General features: G+C 41.2%; 1 protein-coding gene across 2 annotated transcripts in view; it reads left to right on the top strand.

Moving 5' to 3' along the window:
* ST6GALNAC3 (ST6 N-acetylgalactosaminide alpha-2,6-sialyltransferase 3) overlaps nucleotides 1-18,816 on the top strand; it is a 209,171-nt gene that overhangs the window by 409 nt on the left and 189,946 nt on the right. The window contains exon 1 of one of the 2 annotated variants that reach the window (XM_090146514.1): nucleotides 12,761-13,008. The exons of the other annotated variant lie outside the window; for it this stretch is intronic. Within the exon in view, the coding sequence (XP_090002640.1) occupies nucleotides 12,991-13,008 (18 nt within the window). The 5' untranslated portion in view covers nucleotides 12,761-12,990. Of the gene's footprint in view, nucleotides 1-12,760; nucleotides 13,009-18,816 lie in introns of those variants that run through there. 2 annotated transcript variants of the gene reach the window in all.

Here is an 18,816-nt window from a genome sequence, read left to right as displayed (position 1 = left end):
GTGATTTACTATTCCAACATAATGATTGAAGAAAATCTTGCTTTTGTCTGTTACAGCGAATGCTTTGCTTCATACAGTAGCACTTTGCCACAGTTCATCTGATTCAGAATAATCCCTGTAACTTGTTCTGAGGAGGGAGCTGAAAAGATCTTTTAGAGGAATGAAACAATGTGTTCTCAAAGGGGCCGTTACTTCTGAAGGGAATGAAAGGCCAATGAATAGTTGGTCAAGATATGTCTCCATTCTGCTCTGCCATTCCTGGGAGATTTTACAAATGTGTGTTGAGATTGGCACTGTAAAAGAGAATCCCAATAGCTTGATGTTATGGTGGGGAAACTGTCAGTTATGTGATTTATTTTCTGGAGGACTCAAATTGTAAAGTGGAGTGAAAATTTTAATTTCCTAATGAAACCATGCCTGGGCCTGCACTGGGACCCTGCTCTTGCTGATTAGCCTGAGAAACAGATGTCCTGTGTGAGAGACACAGAGAATTTGTAACTAAGAGCACTGCTACAGGAGAACAGCGAGAAGCAGCCAACACTGCAACATATTTGCCAGCAAAGATAGATATAAAATTGAAAAATATAAAATGCTTGTATATGTTTTGTAGGCTGATCTCTTACGATTTGATGGTTATTTGCCCTACAACTCAGAGGCTCTGACTCCCCCTTGGTCTCACTGTAAGGTTTCAGCTTGAAGTCACAGCTGAACTAAATCACTGAGCCTGCTGTGCTCTGAATCTGGCAGGAAGACACACCCTTTATGAGGCTTTGGCAAGGGGCATCTGGGAAAGATGGTCCATGTCAGTCAATTTTGTTTGCTGCCAAGAAACTCTTTCAGCAACTGGCTGAAACAAGCTGCTGCTGGGCCTGGAGCAATAGTGGGAGTGCACCATTGTGGGGAAATAGTGCCATTGTTTTTTCCAGTGTCTTGCCTGGCACTGATGTCCTTAGGCTATGAGTGCTTCCCAGACATTAAGTAATTTGTATGTAGCATGCCTTGCTCTGCCAGCTGGAGCCAACAATAAAAGTTCCTATTGTGAGTACCTGGAGGAAGAGAATGCTGTCTGAACTTTGCTGATGTGTATGGGTGATGTTTACACGTGTGAAATGAGGGTGTGAGCAGAGGGGCAGCGCTGATCTCTGGGGACACAACAGGGCCCAAGGGAACGGCATGGAGCTGGGGCAGAGCTGGGTCAGAGAGAAAAGCTCTGCCCCAGAGAGTGGTGGGCACAACTCTGAGCTGTTGAGGTTCGGGGAGCACTGGAACACTGCTCTCAGCCAAGGGCTTGGGTGGTGTAGCTGGGATCCGGGTGTTAGATTCCATTATTCTTGTGGGTCCTTTCCAATGTGGAGCATTGCATGATTTTGTTATCTTAGTTTTTTGGAGTAAAGTATAGAAGCTTCAAACTCACTTGATAATTCATAAGTCTGTGGAAATACCTGATTACCTTAATATGCTACAAAAGCCCCATAGGATATACAGAGAGGGCCTGAATTTTGATTTATTCTCATGTGTGTCGGGGAGGAAATCCTTCCTGGTCTGAAAAAGGAAAGTTTTGTTTATCTGTACTCTGCAAGCAAGGCCAGCATTAAGACAATACATCAGTGTGAGTTCACGTAACTCTGTTCTCCTCAGCCCTGTTGGAAGTGAGAAAGAAAATGCAGAGAGGCATTCCAGTTGCCAGTGAGGTGGTGTGATATGATGATCATCCATCTTGATGTGCTGAAGAGTATTTGAAATGTTTTTTCTCAAGTTATTTACTCCCCTGGATTTACTGTGTTGTGTATTTAAGAGTAACTCCTTGGCAGTTCAGACTAGCTGCATGTTTCATAAAGAATGCAGACTTGAGTCAGTTTCTCCCGAAGCATTAGCCTGTGTAGTCTATGAATCATGTTTTCTTTAACTGGAGTAATCCAAAATCACTCCCTTGCACTTGTCGAGAATCTGGCCTTGGCTTTGATACCTGTCATATACATGTAGTTTCTGTTTTGATATGGTTTAATTTTTAGGGAGTCTTATGTAGAGCCAGGAGTTGGACTCGATGATCCTTGTGGGTCCCTTCCAACTCAGATGTTCTATGATTCTATTATTTGCTTATTCCAATGCAACCAATTGCTCTTTTCTTTCCAGCACTGCTTTGTGTAAATAACACTATCACTAAATCATGACACGAGTTCTAGCTTTCTGTTTTCCTGTTCATATGTTCAGGTGACGTTGAAGTAGTTAACCCAGTATTTAGTCAAATCAGTTTGCAGACTCAGTTGAGCAATTATTTATGTTCTGGTACATGTCAGAAGAGTAAAGCATCAAGGCTTGCATAGTACAGACCCTGGGGATTTAAATATTTGTGACAGAAGAGGTGCTGTTTAATGGAAAGGCTGAGAAAGGATTTCATAGTAAATCATCCCAGATCTTAAGCTGTCCAGGGAAAAGGGAACTGAAGGATAGTGGCAACCAGAAACCAGCCTTGCTTTTACTTCAAACAGAAAGCCTTCAGTATAAAAGAGAATGCTGCTAAGCTACAGGTGTATGCTCTCATGGAATTCAGTGCATTTTTTTCATAGTCCTGGATATGAAGTACTGTATAATATGCTTTAGTGATGGACAGCTTTAAGTTGAAATAAATAATGAGTAGTCTATATTTAATAGTAGATGCTACTGTGATGCTCAGTCTTCAACTATAGGTGTTTACCTGGAAATGCTGGCTCTTGGCAGAACGATGCTGAAGGAGAGATTCTGTGACTACAGAAGGTGTTTGCCTGCTAATGTATTCTTATTATTGCTTATAAAATTCTGTAGCAAGCTAAATGTACTCTTAACTAGGAGGAGGGGTGTCACAGGGGAAGTATAATGTCAGAATTTGTTCATGGAAGGAGTGATTAGGCATTGGATTGGGCTGCCCAGGGAAGTGGTAGAATCACCATCCCTGGAGATATTTAAGAGATGTGTGGATGTGGTGCTTAGGGCATGGTTTAGGAGTGGACTTGTTAATTTTATGTAATGACTGGACTTCATGATCTTATGGATCATTTCCAGCCTAAGTTATCCTAGAAGTCTGTGTGCAGCTAGTCACAAGCAATGATATTTTCATGTTTTCTAACTGCCCCCTCAGCTCTGAAGGAAAACAAATAATAATAATAAAAAAAGGTAGACATCTCTTAGAAATAGAAACTGAAATATCCAGCCAGAAGTATGATTATTTGCTGCTGAAGGCTTATTTCAGTGCATTCTTTTTTTTTTTTTTTTTTTTCACCTTCTGGTTCATCTCTGTCTGCTTTAGTAGACAAAATCAGCTCTTTCCATGACTGGACCAGAAGTGGTGTGTTTGGCTAGACAAGTCAGTTCTATTATTTTTGCCCAAGAAGGCTTATAGAGTGGTTCTTGGTCTATGTTTAGTATAATACTTGCTCTGTTACATCTGATATGTCTTGATATGTCTTTGCTCTATTTCATCTCCTCTTGAGATATATTTCAAAGTAAGACAGGACAGACCTAGGCAATCCTACTCACCTCAGTGTTGCTCAATTTTTCCTTTTTTATCTAGCTACCTAACATAACTTGGTCCATACTGTTAAACTACTGTAATTATTTTTCTTATTAAAAAAAAAAAAAGTTGGGGTACAAATTATAGGAATACAAACATGATGTCTGATTTAATTATCATTCTCTAGATTTGCATTACTTCTAAGTATGTTAAAAATGTTTGGATGAATCAGTCTGAGTTGACAGCTGTGCTATCAGAATGCTACTCTTGAGACTAGGTGGGAGAGGAGAGTAGCAAGGTTATAAGGGGCAAGCTAGAAAGCTCTGACTTGAAAAAGTAATTCAATCTTCTCACTTGGAGAGCCTCTGTTAAGTACAAGCTATGAATTGCTCTGATGTCGTTCTGAATGGTATTTAAGAACTGCAGTGAGATGCTGTATCCAACCAAAGACCATGAAGGGGAAAGGAGGGCAGTGTATTTGCTTGGGTGCCTCTTAAATTTGTAACTTTAGAAGTGTAGATTCTCTGAGTACTGATGCATGCATGCATGCTTCTAAGAAAGTCTTTGGTGTGAATTGAAGGGTTTGATGCTAACAAGCTTATTCTCCAGTGTTATTTTATGTTTCGTTGTTCTTTGCTGAAATTTTGACTAAAATGTATTACTTCTTCCGTAACAGTGATTTACCTTTGAATTCAAAAGAAGGCCAAGTCTACAGGAATTTAGGTTAGAGCAGTTCCAAAAGCAGAGCACAACCTGATCTGTAATAGTTGTCCTTGGAGGTAACTGATGCCAGACTCGAATACTGTTCTGATGCTTTGTTATTAGAGTGCTGACAGATTACAAATTCTGTCTGCTATAATATTAGCAAGGTTTCTTTTCTCAGACCTCCCAGCGAAAATCCAGGTAGTCAGCTCTACTCTTCTGGAACTTGCTCTGGTTCTTGGTTTCAGTGTTCATGTAGGGATATTTATGTGGATTTTGCTAATTTGTGGGAAGATATGAACCATTCTGGCTCATCATTATGTGTGGTGTGGAGTCTTGTGAAGCAGATAACCATCTTTTGTTGTGCTGCTGTGGTCCCACTGTAAGCTTAATAGTAAGGTGTGTTCTGCTTATTTTCAAAATGCACAAGGAGATACCATAGTTATCCAGCAGTGCTGGCTGATAAGACTACTAGAACTGAGAATAACTGACATTTAGTCCAGTGGAAGCCTTTTTAAAATAGTTTATGCTGTCCACGTGGTTTGACTATCATGCCAACATTTATCTTGGATGGGTAGCTCTGTTTCCCTTTTTTGTGTGATGATGATGAAAATCGCTGTAGCTAATTAGATCACTTTCCCTGATGTTTTCATGCCTATTTCATATCCAGTTTTCTGTGTCCAAAGGTCATGACTCAGCCCTAATCTGTGCATTAAATATATTTTGCTTGCTAGAGCTGTGTGTGTTCTTGAACCTGTTCCAAAACTCTCTGCGAGCGGACACTGACTTCCGTGAGAGATCACATCACTTCATAGCACATACTGAATAACTTCTCCTGAGCAGTCCTTGGTGTTTGCTCTCATGATGGAATTAATCAGGCAGCATGTGCTTGCTTTTCAGTCATGGTTATTAAACTTTCTGACTAATCTTAAAATGGCTGAATTTAGACTCTTCTTGTAAACAGTTTCATATTCTGTATGAGAATATTTTCTAGAGATTCTCACACATTAGAATTATTGCATGATTTTAGTCTAAAGCTGCAAATATGAACTAATCACTTGAACAAACACCTTATGGAAACAGAAAACAAATAAATGCTGAGAAGCTTTAAATCTCCATCTGTGTCATGATGAGATCTGGGTGTTAACAGCCTTCTCTAGTTCTACCCTCTTGGGTTATTTCTCTCAGATTTGTAAGCTCCTGAGCTAGTTTCTTTTTGTCTTTCAAAAGATTCTTTTGAGGAAGTGTTGGCTTTGGTAGATTGCTTGCTTTTTGGCTGAAATATTTCCCTTTGAGAAGCCATCTCCCTTTTGCTTTATTAAAATTGCTATTTTTCCTCACTGAATTATTTACCTGAGCACAATAATACAATAGGACCTGGAGCATAAGTTTTATGCGGAGTGGCTGAGGGAACTGGGATTGTTCAGTCTGCAGAAGAGGAAGTACAGGGGAGACCTTATATATAACATGATGAAATTCCAAAGCTTTGTTCTGAACAAAGCGGGGAGAGCATCTGAAAGTATTCAAAGCTGAATTCTCCTGCCCTTGTAGTAAACTTATTTTGGCTAAACACATTTGTGTTGACTGTGTGAGAACAGCTTCCAGAAATGTAAATAATGGCCACCTTCTGAAACCCAAATAGGAATAAACTAGGCACAATGCAGAGATGTAAATGTCACTGAAATATCAAGTGGGTTTAAGATACTACACAGAAAATTCTTGGATTTACTCTTGAGTACCTTGGACTTATTCACAGGAGGCTATGCTGAAGAAAAGGGGATCTTACTGGAGAACAACATTGCTGCTTCTGTTTTCAGAAATTTAGTTAGAAATCTCTCAGCCCTTCACTCACATACTCAAACACTGCAGTGTCAGTCAGTGGTTTGGAGCTTTTTTTTTTTCACCCAAGTTTGGTGTAAAAGTGACATATGTTTGTTCTTTGAGAGGGAATTCATTGAGAGATGACTGAGGTTGCATCCTAGTTAATGGCAGTGTTGGTAGACAGAATCACACACAGAATCACAGAATGGCCAGGGTTGGAAGGGACCTCAAAGAACATCAAGCTCCAACCCCCCTGCCACAGGCAGGGCCACCAACCTCCCGATTTAATGCTAGACCAGGCTGCCCAGGGCCCCATCCAATCTGGCCTTGAACACCTCCAGGGACGGGGCATCCACAACCTCTCTGGGCAGCCTGTTCCAGCACCTCACTACTCCCTCCGTAAGGAATTTCCCCCTGATGTCCAACCTAAACCTCCCCTCCCTCAACTTAAGACCATTTCCCCTCCTGCAGTTACCTACCCTTTCAAAGAGTTGATCCCCCTCCCCTCTGTAGGCTCCCTTTAGGTACTGAAAGGCTGCAATGAGGTCACCCCGCAGCCTTCTTTTCTCCAGGCTGAACAAGCTGAACTCCCTCAGCCTGTCTTCATAGGGGAGGTGCTCCAGTCCCCTGATCACCTTCCTGGCCCTCCTAGCAATTGGTATTAATTGGGTTAGGGTTTGTCATAGGACAGCATTTTGCTTTTTGCTGCTGTTATCTCCTATCAGATAAAGATTGTGCTTTATGGTCTAGGTCTAGAAAAGAGTACCTTTGTATGAGCTCCTCACCTGAGGTATGGTGTTACGTGTTTCTGTAAGACAAAACTTTACTGTCCCCATTGAATGTCACTGTAATGGCAGGAAGTGGATTCTGTGTCTGATTTATGGGATATTAAAATAAAAACAGTATTCAATAACAAACATAAGTATTCAAAAATTTAAATCACCAGGCTGATCACCTCTGTAGTCTTGACTTGTTCAAATTATGTCCTAAGCATAATATATAGTCTATAATCAAAATCTGATTTTGAAGTGCTCCCAAGAGGCTCATGGCAAGTTTAGCCACACTCAAGCGGAGAGCAGCTATTTAATATCTGTTCCTCCATCCCTGAAAGTGGCCCTCTGCCATGTATTACTTCATGATGGTAAAAGCATTTCCTGAAGGCAGGATGCCTAATTTCCTAATGGACACTAATGTCATTCAGTGCTACATGACATGCACATGAAAATTATAGCTGTCTTGTGAGAAAGAAATTGAGCCACAGAAAAAATGTGTCCATTTAAGTTGGTGTGCTCATTATAGGGTTCTGAGACTTTTTTTTCAGCGTGTTAGCATTATGTAGCAACTAATATACTCAAAATAGAACTTCCAATACCTTCAATTGCAGTTGCAAGTACCCAGTTCTTTGTGAATAAGATTCATGGCTTCAAACAAGGAACCCAGAGGGAGGAGTGGGAAGAATACTAGTGCCTAGCTGTTACTTCAGAAAGTACTGCAGAGGATTTCTGTTAGGGACAAATACAGAACCCACCTCTTCACAGCTGCTTTCTGTGGTTTAGGTCATTGCAGAACTGATGTAATTTTTCCTTAATGACCTCTATCTCATCCCCTGCACAACTTTTTCATTTTCCAATGGGTGAAGCAGTTATCCTGTAGGAGTGGCATATTCATGTAATGCTCGTTCACCCTTGCCTTTTTTAGGTCGGGAGATGAACTCAAAAAAGATAAGAAAAATGAGGGGGGCAACACAACTTTCAGAAGCAAGCTTTTATAAACTTGTAAATGTGTTTCTGTTAATTAACCAGATTGTGTTAAGTATCTTTTAATAAAAGTCTGCTATGAGAGGTATCAGATATTAAGAAGCATGTAACAACCTTTCCCATGAGAATGTGTATTTATTGCTTGAGATGGACTCTGCAAGGAACAGCAGGATTTTCCCACTGGTAACTTTCATGGATGACAACACTTAATAACAAGGTAGTCATTGTTCTGCTGGGCCTAAAGAGAAGATAAACTTTGACCTCAGGATACAGCATGACATCAGGTCAGTGTTTCTAAGGGCTTCAAAAGGAGTGTGAATTTAACAGGGGGTGCTGAGTGTCAGTCTTTTGGATTCAGAGCAGTGAAGCTCCTAATTCAAGATCTGTAAGCAGCTTTTGCTGCTTGTGTTCCTTGAGCTGTGGATAGGGAAGTTTTAAAATCACAAGATGTGAATTTCATTGAGATAATTTTAATGTAAGGAATTAGATTTCAGTATGATGGTCTGGTTGGCTTTATAACTTGATAATCAAATGCAGAATGAGATGTAGAAATAGAAGTATGTAGGTTCCTAGTGAGTTTCATAGCTTCTCTGTATATCTTTCCAAATAATACCTCTGTTAAGCGAGAAAATGTTGCTTATTTTTCTTTTTATCTGATCATATTTTTGATTTATGGCTAAACATTGGAGCCATAACTTACTGAAACACATCTAAACCAGACACCATGTGAAACACTTTCTTAGTTCCTAAAATGACTGTCATCATATTACAGATCTGTTTTTAGCATGCTGAAATAATGCAAATGTATAATTCTCAATGCAACAAGACCATCAGTTAAACCCAGTGCCATAAGAAGAGTGTGAAGTTAAGAGGGGAGTTTATGTGGATTCAGAGTGGTCAAAATAGAGCTTTTTTTTTTCCCCAGAGAGAAATTAACTCCTGCATCAAATAGATCTGTCTTTACTGCTGTGCTTTCAAGTGCAATGAAACATGAGATAAAGCATCAGGAACGAATAGGGATGAAGTATGGGGACTTTTTCTTTTTTTTTTTTTTGTTTAATCTTTCTTCTCCCCACCAGTCCCTGAAAAAGGGGCAGTTTGGATAATGTCAGCAGCTCAGCAGATAAAACCAGCAGCTGAATGGGTGTATGGGGGGGAGCACAGCAGGGAACTGTCTCTGTTTTTTGCGGTTCAGGAGGAGGCATTCTCCTAAATTGAAATACTGGATTTAAATTTTCTGTTTCAATTTGGGTCTTCACTACTGTGATTAAAACAGCCTCTGGTTCCCTTTCCCAAAGCTTTTATGTGAAAGCTGTATTCTCAGATAAAATCTTGTTTTAGAGGGCAAATTGACAAGGCCGTACTGAAGTGTGAAATAACTTCAATATTTTTGTGATGTTAGAATTATAAAAAATAGTGGGAGTGTAAAGTTTTGATAGTAGGAGCAGAGAATGTAAAACATTAATGGTGGTAAAAGGAATTGTCCTTGGCTGCAGAAGATATGCCTATTAACCAACAGTATTCAGTAGTCAGCAACAGTGCTTTTAAATGACAGTGCATTTTCAAACAGGTGATTTCACTTTAATGCCCTTCAGAATTGTTTTGATGTACTTTCTTCTTCTGGATATCATTAGAGGTTTTAAATTTGTTTGTCCTCACTGTTCTTATGCAGTCAAAATATCTGGTTGCATAGGTGGGCACAGTGCTCCTCTGCTTTAATCAGAGGAAATAAATAGGAGGCATTACTTTCAGAGCAAACTATATCTATACTTTTTCTTAATAGTGGCTATTTCTTGACGATGTTATATGCTTTCTATGAAAGCCCTGTACTACACTATTTTATATCTACAGAATATAGTCTAATGTAACCTCTGCCTTATTTGTGATCTGCCTTATCTTGGAAGGGAGAAAACATTTCTAGAAGTGTTAAGTCTGGTCAACACTTGGTTGTTGTTGTTATATATTAAAATAATTTTACATGTATGTAAATTTTTTTGTAAAATACTCACTTGAAAGTTGGGAGTCGTGAATCTGAGTGTATGTATGTGTGCATTAGGAAGAGACAGGGAGGAACTTTAAGAACATGGAAGGTCTGGAAGTGCTGTGTGCCCACGCTAAACTGTTACTGTGACACTGAGCCATAGCAAGGTGCTGAGCTGAACTTGTAATGGTGCCAAGCAAACACTGAGGGATTGTGTTTTACCAGTCTTCTGCCTGATAAAATGTGCAGAAGTAATTTTTGTTTTTTTTTTAACTCTATTTATTTTAAATGCAGTAAGGTTGGCCTGTGGCTGAGCGAGGTTTAGATAAATTGCACTGAGATGCAACCTTGATGTGGGGCAATATCTATTTCCCAGTGGGTTCTTTCCCTGAGTCACCTCTGGTGTGTGTGTTGTAAGCTGTAAGGACTTTCTGAAAAGCAAAAGTAGAATATGAGAAGTATGAAGCCTTGTGTTCTCTTCATCTTCCATCCCTACTGGGCAACAGCTGTATTCATTTTGGAAAGGAAGTCATAGGCACAGCTGAAATTCAAGTGTGCCATGTTTGACCTAAAGCTGATTTCAAGAGTATATCAAGCTTGATTAAAGTGTTTCATGGTGCTTGTGGGAAAAGATATGTTTGCAGTGTTTGGTTGCTTTTATCGCTTGGTTGGTGCACTTCACATTTCTTGGAAGTGAAATTAGCTCAGCCTAAAGCTGGGCTTTCTACTGTAGCTTTCTGTTGTCTCAGCTGGAGTCACATCTTCAGTTCTTGTCCCCAGGAACAAACAAAGTGGAATCTCATATCCCTCCTTAAAGGAGAGAACGTCTTGTCTGAAAGGCATAATTTTCAGTATTCTCCTCCCAAATTTAAGTTCTGGGAGAATACAGGCAAAGAGAAGCCACTGAAATGTTCATGAGATGGATTTTCTTCAAGATAAATGTCTTAGGCTCTATTTACAGGAATTCTGAAAGTTAAAGGTCACTACATTTTTGTCTGCTATCATATTTTTGGATCAAAGCATGTCAGAGAAATGCTTAAAACAGACACCTAATGCATCTGTCTTTCCTTAAGGAATATAATTCATTGGAAATCCCCTAATGCTTTGGCTGTATCTGAAATTGTTGACCTTTTCAAGACAGTTTGTCTCCAAGTCTCATTCCTCTCATGCTTTATGGTATTGGTAAAGAAGGGGAGGAGGGAATATTTTTCGGTTGTCTTGGATAGAAACTTTTCCCTCACCACACAGATAGAAAGAATAGTTTCAATCCAGGAAAAAGACTTTTGACTTCTGGAGAGATAGACAACTATTTAAAATAATAATTTGTGTATCTTTTTAGTTAACAGAGCTCATTGTTGTGAGAGAAGTTATTCATAAGGAGTTCTGAGAGAAGCAATCCATAAGGACCATAGGTTCCTTCCTCATGGGTTTCCTCCCCTGGTTTGTTGCATAGGTATTTGGTTACACTGGACAACATGGTTACAAACATCAGTAAGGCTTTTCTACCAGCCTTTGTAAGAACACAGTTTCCATCCCAGGAGCCTTGGCTGCTGGTTGGAGCTCAGCAGAGGTGAATTCCACTGATGAGAGGAGCTGAGGAATTTGCAGCAGCTGCAAAACAAAATGAAAAAAAACCTCAACAGAAAACCTTAACAAACCTATGGCAGTCTGAAGGGACAGTACAAAGGCCAAACACAAAGTGGCATTTTCTATTAGAAGTTTATAGGAAGGCAGCCAATGAGTGTGAACTGGAGAAAGCCACCCTGCCCCTTTCTGTTCTGCTTTTGGGGATGATTAACTTTGCATGGAAATGAGGAGGGCTAACTCCTTTAGTTTCAACCTACCTATTGTCTCAAGGGATTTTGCCCAGATAGGGGGAGGCTCCTCAGGTAGGGAGCAGCAAGAAAAGCTTTAAAATGTTAGCTGGAGTGTATTAGCTGTGTGGAAACAAGTACCCTGAGTCATTGCAGACAGAATGGAGACATCAATTGCAATTTATGGAAGAGTGTGTATTAAAATAGCAGGAGTGAAGCAATGTGGCACACAAGGAACACAGAAGGTGTCAAGTACAGGAGAAAGAAAAAGAGTTCTAACGTAGTGTTGAGAAGTGCTAGGAATCTAAAAGGGAGAGAAGGAGGCTGTGGGAGAGGCAATAAACATGAAGGGAGACCTTTATAATATAAAGGCTGGTATGAAAAAGAAGAGTTTGGATTTAATAATAAGATCAGAGAATCCACAAGTGGCTGGGTTTTATGGTTGGAAGGGACCCACAAGTCATGGGCAGGGGCACCTTCCCCTGGAACAGGTTGCCCAAAGCTTCATCCAGCCCAGCTTTGAGCTCCTCTTGGTACGGGGCATCCACAGCTTTTCTGGGCAGCTGCACCAGTGGCAAAGTCAAACTGAAATAAAATTCTTCAACAGCTCAATTAACTGCAGCTAATCCTGCTTCACTGTAGGGAAAAACAGAAAGTTCAAAGGGCTTTCAGGAAACAAAACCAAACAGCACAACACTTTCCATTTCCTGCAGTGTACACAGAATCACAAAATGGCCAGGGTTGGAAGGGACCTCAAGGATCGTGAATCTCCAACCCCCCTGCCACATGCAGGGCCATGTGTATGCCTGTCCTCTATAGTAAAAGGCACATGCAGCACAACGCAGGCACCTCTGGTGGGATATTTGTGTCGCTTGCCGATTAGCTCACAAAAGGAGGGCTGCACAGGAAAAAGGGCTGAATGTAAAACAATAGTTCATTGTAACAAGCAGCGTAAGGGTTTTTTAGAGCCCGAACAGCGCGCGGAGTTCGGACTCCGCTGATCAGCTAACAGCCGCTGCCTCCTGGGAACGCTTAGAGCTGCACAAGGGTTAATTACAAACACGCAGCTTGGTTCCGAGCGCTGTAACGCATCCGCAGGCTGCGGGTTGCCGTTCGCACGCGCTCTTTGCTGCGCGAGCATCCCGGAGCTGGCAGAAATCCGCCGGGGCTGTGAATTGAGCGGGGTCACGTGAGGGAGGGAGGAACCGGGCTGGCCCCCAGCCAGTGGAAGGCCGATGGGTGGAACAAACGGGGCACGAAGAGAGAGATATGACTAACGGATCCTGCGTGCGTGGTACCCGCGTCTGCATCTACAAGAATGCGGGCTCTGGCAGCGGTGCGGCTCCGCCAGCCTTTTGCATGACACTGGAACTGCTGCTCACAAAGTAGAATCCCGCTGCTCTGTGGTAGGAAGGATAGAGAAAGAACATGGCCTGCATTTTGAAGGTAAATCTCTATCTGTTGCTTGAATGCATTGTTAGAGAGCCCCTTGCTGCTCAGAGGCGTGGATTCCGTGTGCTCCTATTGCGTTCTCGTTGTCTTTTTTTCTGAATACTAGTTGTGCTCGGCGGACAGATACAGAGAGACTCCGCACCACACAGCTGTGCTCTGCTTCCCTCTGCCATTCTTCTCCTCTCCCCGCATTGTCAGCGCGCTGCCGGCCGGCAGGAAGGAGCTGTGCGCCGAGCGTAGGGGGTGAGGGGCTCTGGTTTGTCTCAGCTGACTTTGTGGGGCTGAATTCCTTCAGGAGCTGTAGCATTTGGCAGCAGACTCCCACTACAAAGGACAGAACGGGGGAAGTGGTTTTCTGACTTTCTGACTGCAGCGTTTACTGCTTTTAAAGCTAAGGCTGCAGACGTACGCAGCTGCTCCAGTTGCTCCGTAAGCACGCACTCCTCTGCTGAATTCACCCGAGGTCCACATGCTCCACACAACTACGTTTAGTATTTAATTGCGTTTTGCTATTGATACTATTCAAGGTCTTTCCCCTTCGCACCAACTTACCTTGTGCCTTCCCCAGCTGCTTTCCTCAGATAACTGTTCAGAGCAGTGTGCCATGGGGCAGGAGGTGCAGTGCCAGCGCCAGGCGTTGAATGAAAGGGAAGGAGGTGGAAGTGTGGCCAGCAAGGAACAAACACGTCTGTTCTTTACGGTACCACTGTCACTTGCAGGCTGTCCCTGGGCTGGGAATGATTTCTTCCCCATTCATTTGCTGTCTGCCTTGCTCCTTTCTGTGTGTTTTGAATACATTCATGCTCTGCTCCTTCTGGTAAATAAAACCTTTCTGAGAGTGCTTTGTTATTTTTCAGTCTGATCTTCTAACAGAGGATTGATTATCCCAGACTTTGGGATGGCTGCAGAGCAATTGTCTTCAGTGTACCAGAAGGACATATAATTCCAACAGTCCCCCAAGTAATAAACATTCCTCTGTCTCACCAAACTCAGCTCTTTTAACTTTCCTCAGCATTTTTCCATGGCATTCAACTTCAAAAGCAGCTGCTTATTTCACTGCGCTGTTCCCTCCCCACCCCATCCTGTTCCTTCCCTAGTTGTGAATTTGTGGTACATGGATGTTCATACCTTATATTTTTCTTCATTCATGTGCATGGAGCTTGTGGCAGCTTCTATTAGTAACTATGACAAAGTGCAGAAACTTCCCTGAATCCACAGGTTCTGCTGGGGATGAGTGGTAGCCAACTCCAGCAGGCAGCACTGATGCAACCGAGAGTTCAGTTGTGATAGGGGCTGAACTCTATGAACAGAGCTGGACTTCACAAAGACAAGCATATGCTTTTTTTTTTTTTTCTTTTTTAAACACTCTCTGAATCTGCAAGTGTTCTAGAAGACAAAATTTCTTTCCTGTTCTTAACCCTATTAAAAGATCACATCCCAAATCCCCCTCTCTGGCCTTTAGTAATTGATGATGATCTCCTGTTACAGGAAAGCTACAGTGTCTCCCAGCCCTTTCTGGGCAGCCTGGTGACACAATGTCTCCCAGCTTGCCACGTGGGACTTCTGCAGGGCCTTCCTTAGAAGGAAGCTATTTAAGTTATAATGCAATAAGTGCTTTCTCTCTGTCTAGCCCTGGAGTCCTGTTTGGTTGCAGTTCCAGTGGTGCTCCTTGACAGGCAGCCCTTGTCAGCCTCATTCTTAATCTTGTTAATACAGGAAGGTGCATGAATAGAAAGTGAAGCAGATAGAAGATCAGCTTTGCTGTAAGGCAAACTGGACTTTCCTAGATGGGCATCTTGTAGGAGTGATCTAAATTTCTAGATCAAGAATACTTATCAGTATGAGTTCTTAATGTAATGCCTATACTTTAAGTACATAGGCAGTATAGAAAATTCCTGTCTAGATCTGACAGAAGTGAAAGCAGCAGTTGTCCTGAAGGGACTGCATGTTTTTCTCATAACAAGGGAATTTGGAATAACACATCTTTTGATGTGACAGGGAGCTAATTTCTTTCTGAACCTACAAACCCATTAGCTGCATCCACCTTCTTTCTCTTAGCTTTGTCCAGATATTCTGGTTTATTTGGTCAGTAACTGGTATGGAAATATACCAATAGCACAGGCTTTTAACAACATGTATAGTTTATGATGGGTGGTGGCAGAGCATATAGGAGGGCAGGACAGCTGCTCCATGCCACCTGTGCTCCAAATACCTCTGTGGTGTTGCCTTGGGGCTCTACTTGTGGTAGTTCCCAGATTTTTCACTTTATTTTTTTCTCTCTTGCTCTTATTCTGCTTGTGAAGATATTGACGCTCGCTAAGCACGAGTTCTGTATGTGGGAAAGCTTAATATAAATGATGTTTGATGGAGATGCGTGTAAGGTACAAAGAAAAGAAGTGGCTATTAACTGCTGTTTACTTACAGTGGTTAAAAACATTTGGAAAAGCATATAGCCTTTAGATATCAAGAGTTCCCTTTTTAATAAGACTAATGCAGGAAATGATCACTGTGTGTAGCTCTTAGGAAGGCAATTTTCCTACAGCATGTGCTGCTGCTTTCACTGATCATAGCTCCCGACACTGTATCCCAGTCACTGGTGGGACATCCTCATTGTAAACAGTGAAACTCTCTTCTGAGGAATTCTCTTTTCTGTTGAGGAAATGCAGAGGAAGAGACAAGTTCTGACACACTGGATTGTATTCTTTCCACGCACACAGACCTCACCCCAACAGGTATTTAAGAAGAATAGCAGAATCGCTGAGTGAAGTGTAGGCACTTCCTGGAAGAAAATGATTTATTTTGTGTTTGTTACTATGGCAGCTCCATGCCGCATTGCTGATTGCTAGATTAACTTAGTGATTAGTACCATTATCACTGCAGGTGTTGAATTTCCCAACTTTTACTGTATCAGACACTACTATTGAAAACAATATTTCATAACTATGAACATCAAAACTATTCATATATCCTGGCCTTGAACATCTCCAGATGATGACACTCTGTATAATGTTAATATCCTCTGCTGAGGATTGAGCTGTGATATTTTAAGATACACGGGTGATCTTAGTTTACAAATGCCACATTTTGCAGTGGATTATGCCTTCTTATATTCACAAACTTTTGTCTCTTTAAGTGGAGGTTTTGAAGGGAATGGTAGGGATGAATGATGTTGTCACGGTACAATTTAAACTGCATAGGTTTAACATGATAGAATTCAACAAGAATGTATGTGTGATGGGCCAGTACTGTGAAAGCTAGGTGTGAAATCCAAAAATAAGTTTATTTCTGTTGTGTGCTGTTTATTTACCGTGCAGTGAATGAAAAATAATTTAATCTGTCTGTAGACTGGATTTGACTCTCTATCAGCAGAGATAATGAGTTGAAATCTTCACTGAAAATGTATACTGCAAATAGCATTATGTCCCTTCCTCAGAAGTGTTCAAGACCAAGCTGGATGTGGGCTTTGGGCTTTGTCCTAGTGAAAGGTGCCCCTGTCTGTGGTGGGAGGGAAGTGTTTAATATCTAATTACAAGATAAAAAGAACATTTTGCAAAATACCACGTGAGCTTTAACCAAATCCTTCGTGTATGCTTGTAGCGTGTTTGACAGGATGCTGTCAAACACCTTGCATTACACAAGTCCCTAGCAGTAACTAGACTTACAGTGAGATATGAGGTCTTCCATGGAGGTGATGTACATATCCTATTTCAGTGAGGTCCAAGATAATTCACATACTCCTTGATTCTTAAACTTCCTACAGCAATGTTTGTGCATGAACCTGTCTGTTGTCCTACACTGGAAACTATGCTTTGCGCCTATTTGATGCTTATGCCGTCCTCTTTCCTCTAACAGAGAGAGAGAGGTGGGTCCCAGGAAAAGAAAAAGGGTGGTGTTATCTACTTGTGACAGGATGCCCATCTGATGGATCAATTCCCAGCATCTTCTACATTTTCTGCAGGTTAACTGTAACGTGAGCTCTCTATACAGCCTGTTGTATCCTGATGATCAACAGTTTTATGGAGTATTCCCATTGTGACTGGAATCATTCCTGTCATCTTCAGAGATGGAAGTGTTATGTGATGCAAAAGATCATTTATTCTGTGCCACTGGTTTCTGCCATTTTTATTCTTTGTGGCTTCCGCAAGATTTATTTTTGTTTCTATTTTTGGTTATAAAATGCTTGAGGGAGGAAAAATGTGATGTGAAGAAAATACAAGAAGAGTTGTATCCATTTCAAGTGTCCAGAAAATGTTCAATTCCAAATGTAATTAACAGCGAAACACACAGTTTGCTGTGGGACAGTTGTTTTGAAAAACCTCTTCCAAAAGGAGAAATCAATGCAATATTAGTGCTCTGTTTTTGTGTGATACGTGATTGCTGTGTTTTTGCACTGCTGCAATATGGATTGTGTGCTGTAATGGTTTTTCCCTTGCTGTGGCTGTTTCTTAGCTTTCAGAGGTCCTGCTCAGGTGGTGTCATCACTGAGAAACAGAGCCAGGAGCAAGAGTGACCACAGCTAGAGTAAGCTGTCTGTCCAGGGCTACCCTGGTGGGCATATATTTGGTACACAGAACTACCATGGATGGCCAGATGAAGATAAGTTAGGTGATGGTGCATGTTGTCCAGTGCATGTGTTGCAGGAAGAAGTATTTAATCTGTGTCTCCGCAAATCTGATACTTAGTCACTGCTGAGTGAATTGAAACCCCTAAGTCTGCAGCAGCTCAGGAGGATACAGTCAGCAGGCATTTGGCATCTTCAGCAGAAATGTTTGGTGCAGTTTCCAAGAACAAGTCTGCAAGCAGCCAGCACCAATGCACAGACTTCAGGAAGGCTGCTAGAGAGCCACTGCTGGATTGTGTTTGAAATTAAACAAGATGTTACTGGAACTATGGTAACTTGTGTTTTACTTTATTAAAATGTGTAATGTGTTATCAGACTACATCCCAAAAATCATGATATATTTTTCTCTGGACACCGAAGTCCTTAATTTGCACTTTCTTCTGGAAAATGCATTTTAATAGCAAGGAACCTTGAAAATCACTATTATGATCAAAATATGTAAAGGTGCTTCAGTTGGTTTGAAACTGGGCTTCCTCTGTCTTTAATTCAGAAGAGATACAAAAACTCAAACTGCAAAACTGGCACAAAGTTAAGACCTGCTTCAGTTTTGCGTTTGAGTGTTATGTGATAAACCAATAATGGGGCAGAAGTTGTTTTGTAGTTCCTCTTTAAGCAACAAAGCATGTGTAATCCAGATAATCTGGTTGTTCATATATTTGAAATTGGACAAAATGTGGTATGAGGGATCCTTTTTCATCCTTACTGGTGAAAAGAACAAAGATGAGGTAGGAACTGGGGTGGAATATCTGAAGAGATGAAATCTTGCAAGCAGTGCTGTAATGGAATAATGGATTATATTGTGTAAAGACAATCCTATTGAGTAGTTCCTGTATACCTGTGTAGCATGCAAAATGCTTTAAAATTGGTGAGGGAGCACCACGCTTGCTAGTAATTAAACAAAGTCTAGCTTCTTATGAAAGATGCATTTTGGAGCGATCTGCATTGCCAATAGGCAGTGGAATGCTAGCATAGGCAGGTAAAATCTAGGTGTGGAGCAGTTGGCAGTTAGCAGAGAAGCATGTTTATTTCATGGGAATAGTAATTTGTGTAGTGGAAATGTGGAATGAATTATTTATAGATCCCATTTCCTCTAATAAGGCATTGCTTGCATATTGGTTTGGTGTTGGATTAGGCATCTATGTCTTCGTAAATTTTTTTCCTTCAAAATATGTATAAGCTCA

This window comes from Phasianus colchicus, chromosome 9 (genome assembly GCF_987193195.1).
Source record: "Phasianus colchicus chromosome 9, bPhaCol1.hap1.1, whole genome shotgun sequence".
Taxonomy (NCBI): domain Eukaryota; kingdom Metazoa; phylum Chordata; class Aves; order Galliformes; family Phasianidae; genus Phasianus; species Phasianus colchicus.
Note: the sequence above shows the minus strand (reverse complement) of the source record. Positions and strands in the feature narration are given on the sequence as shown.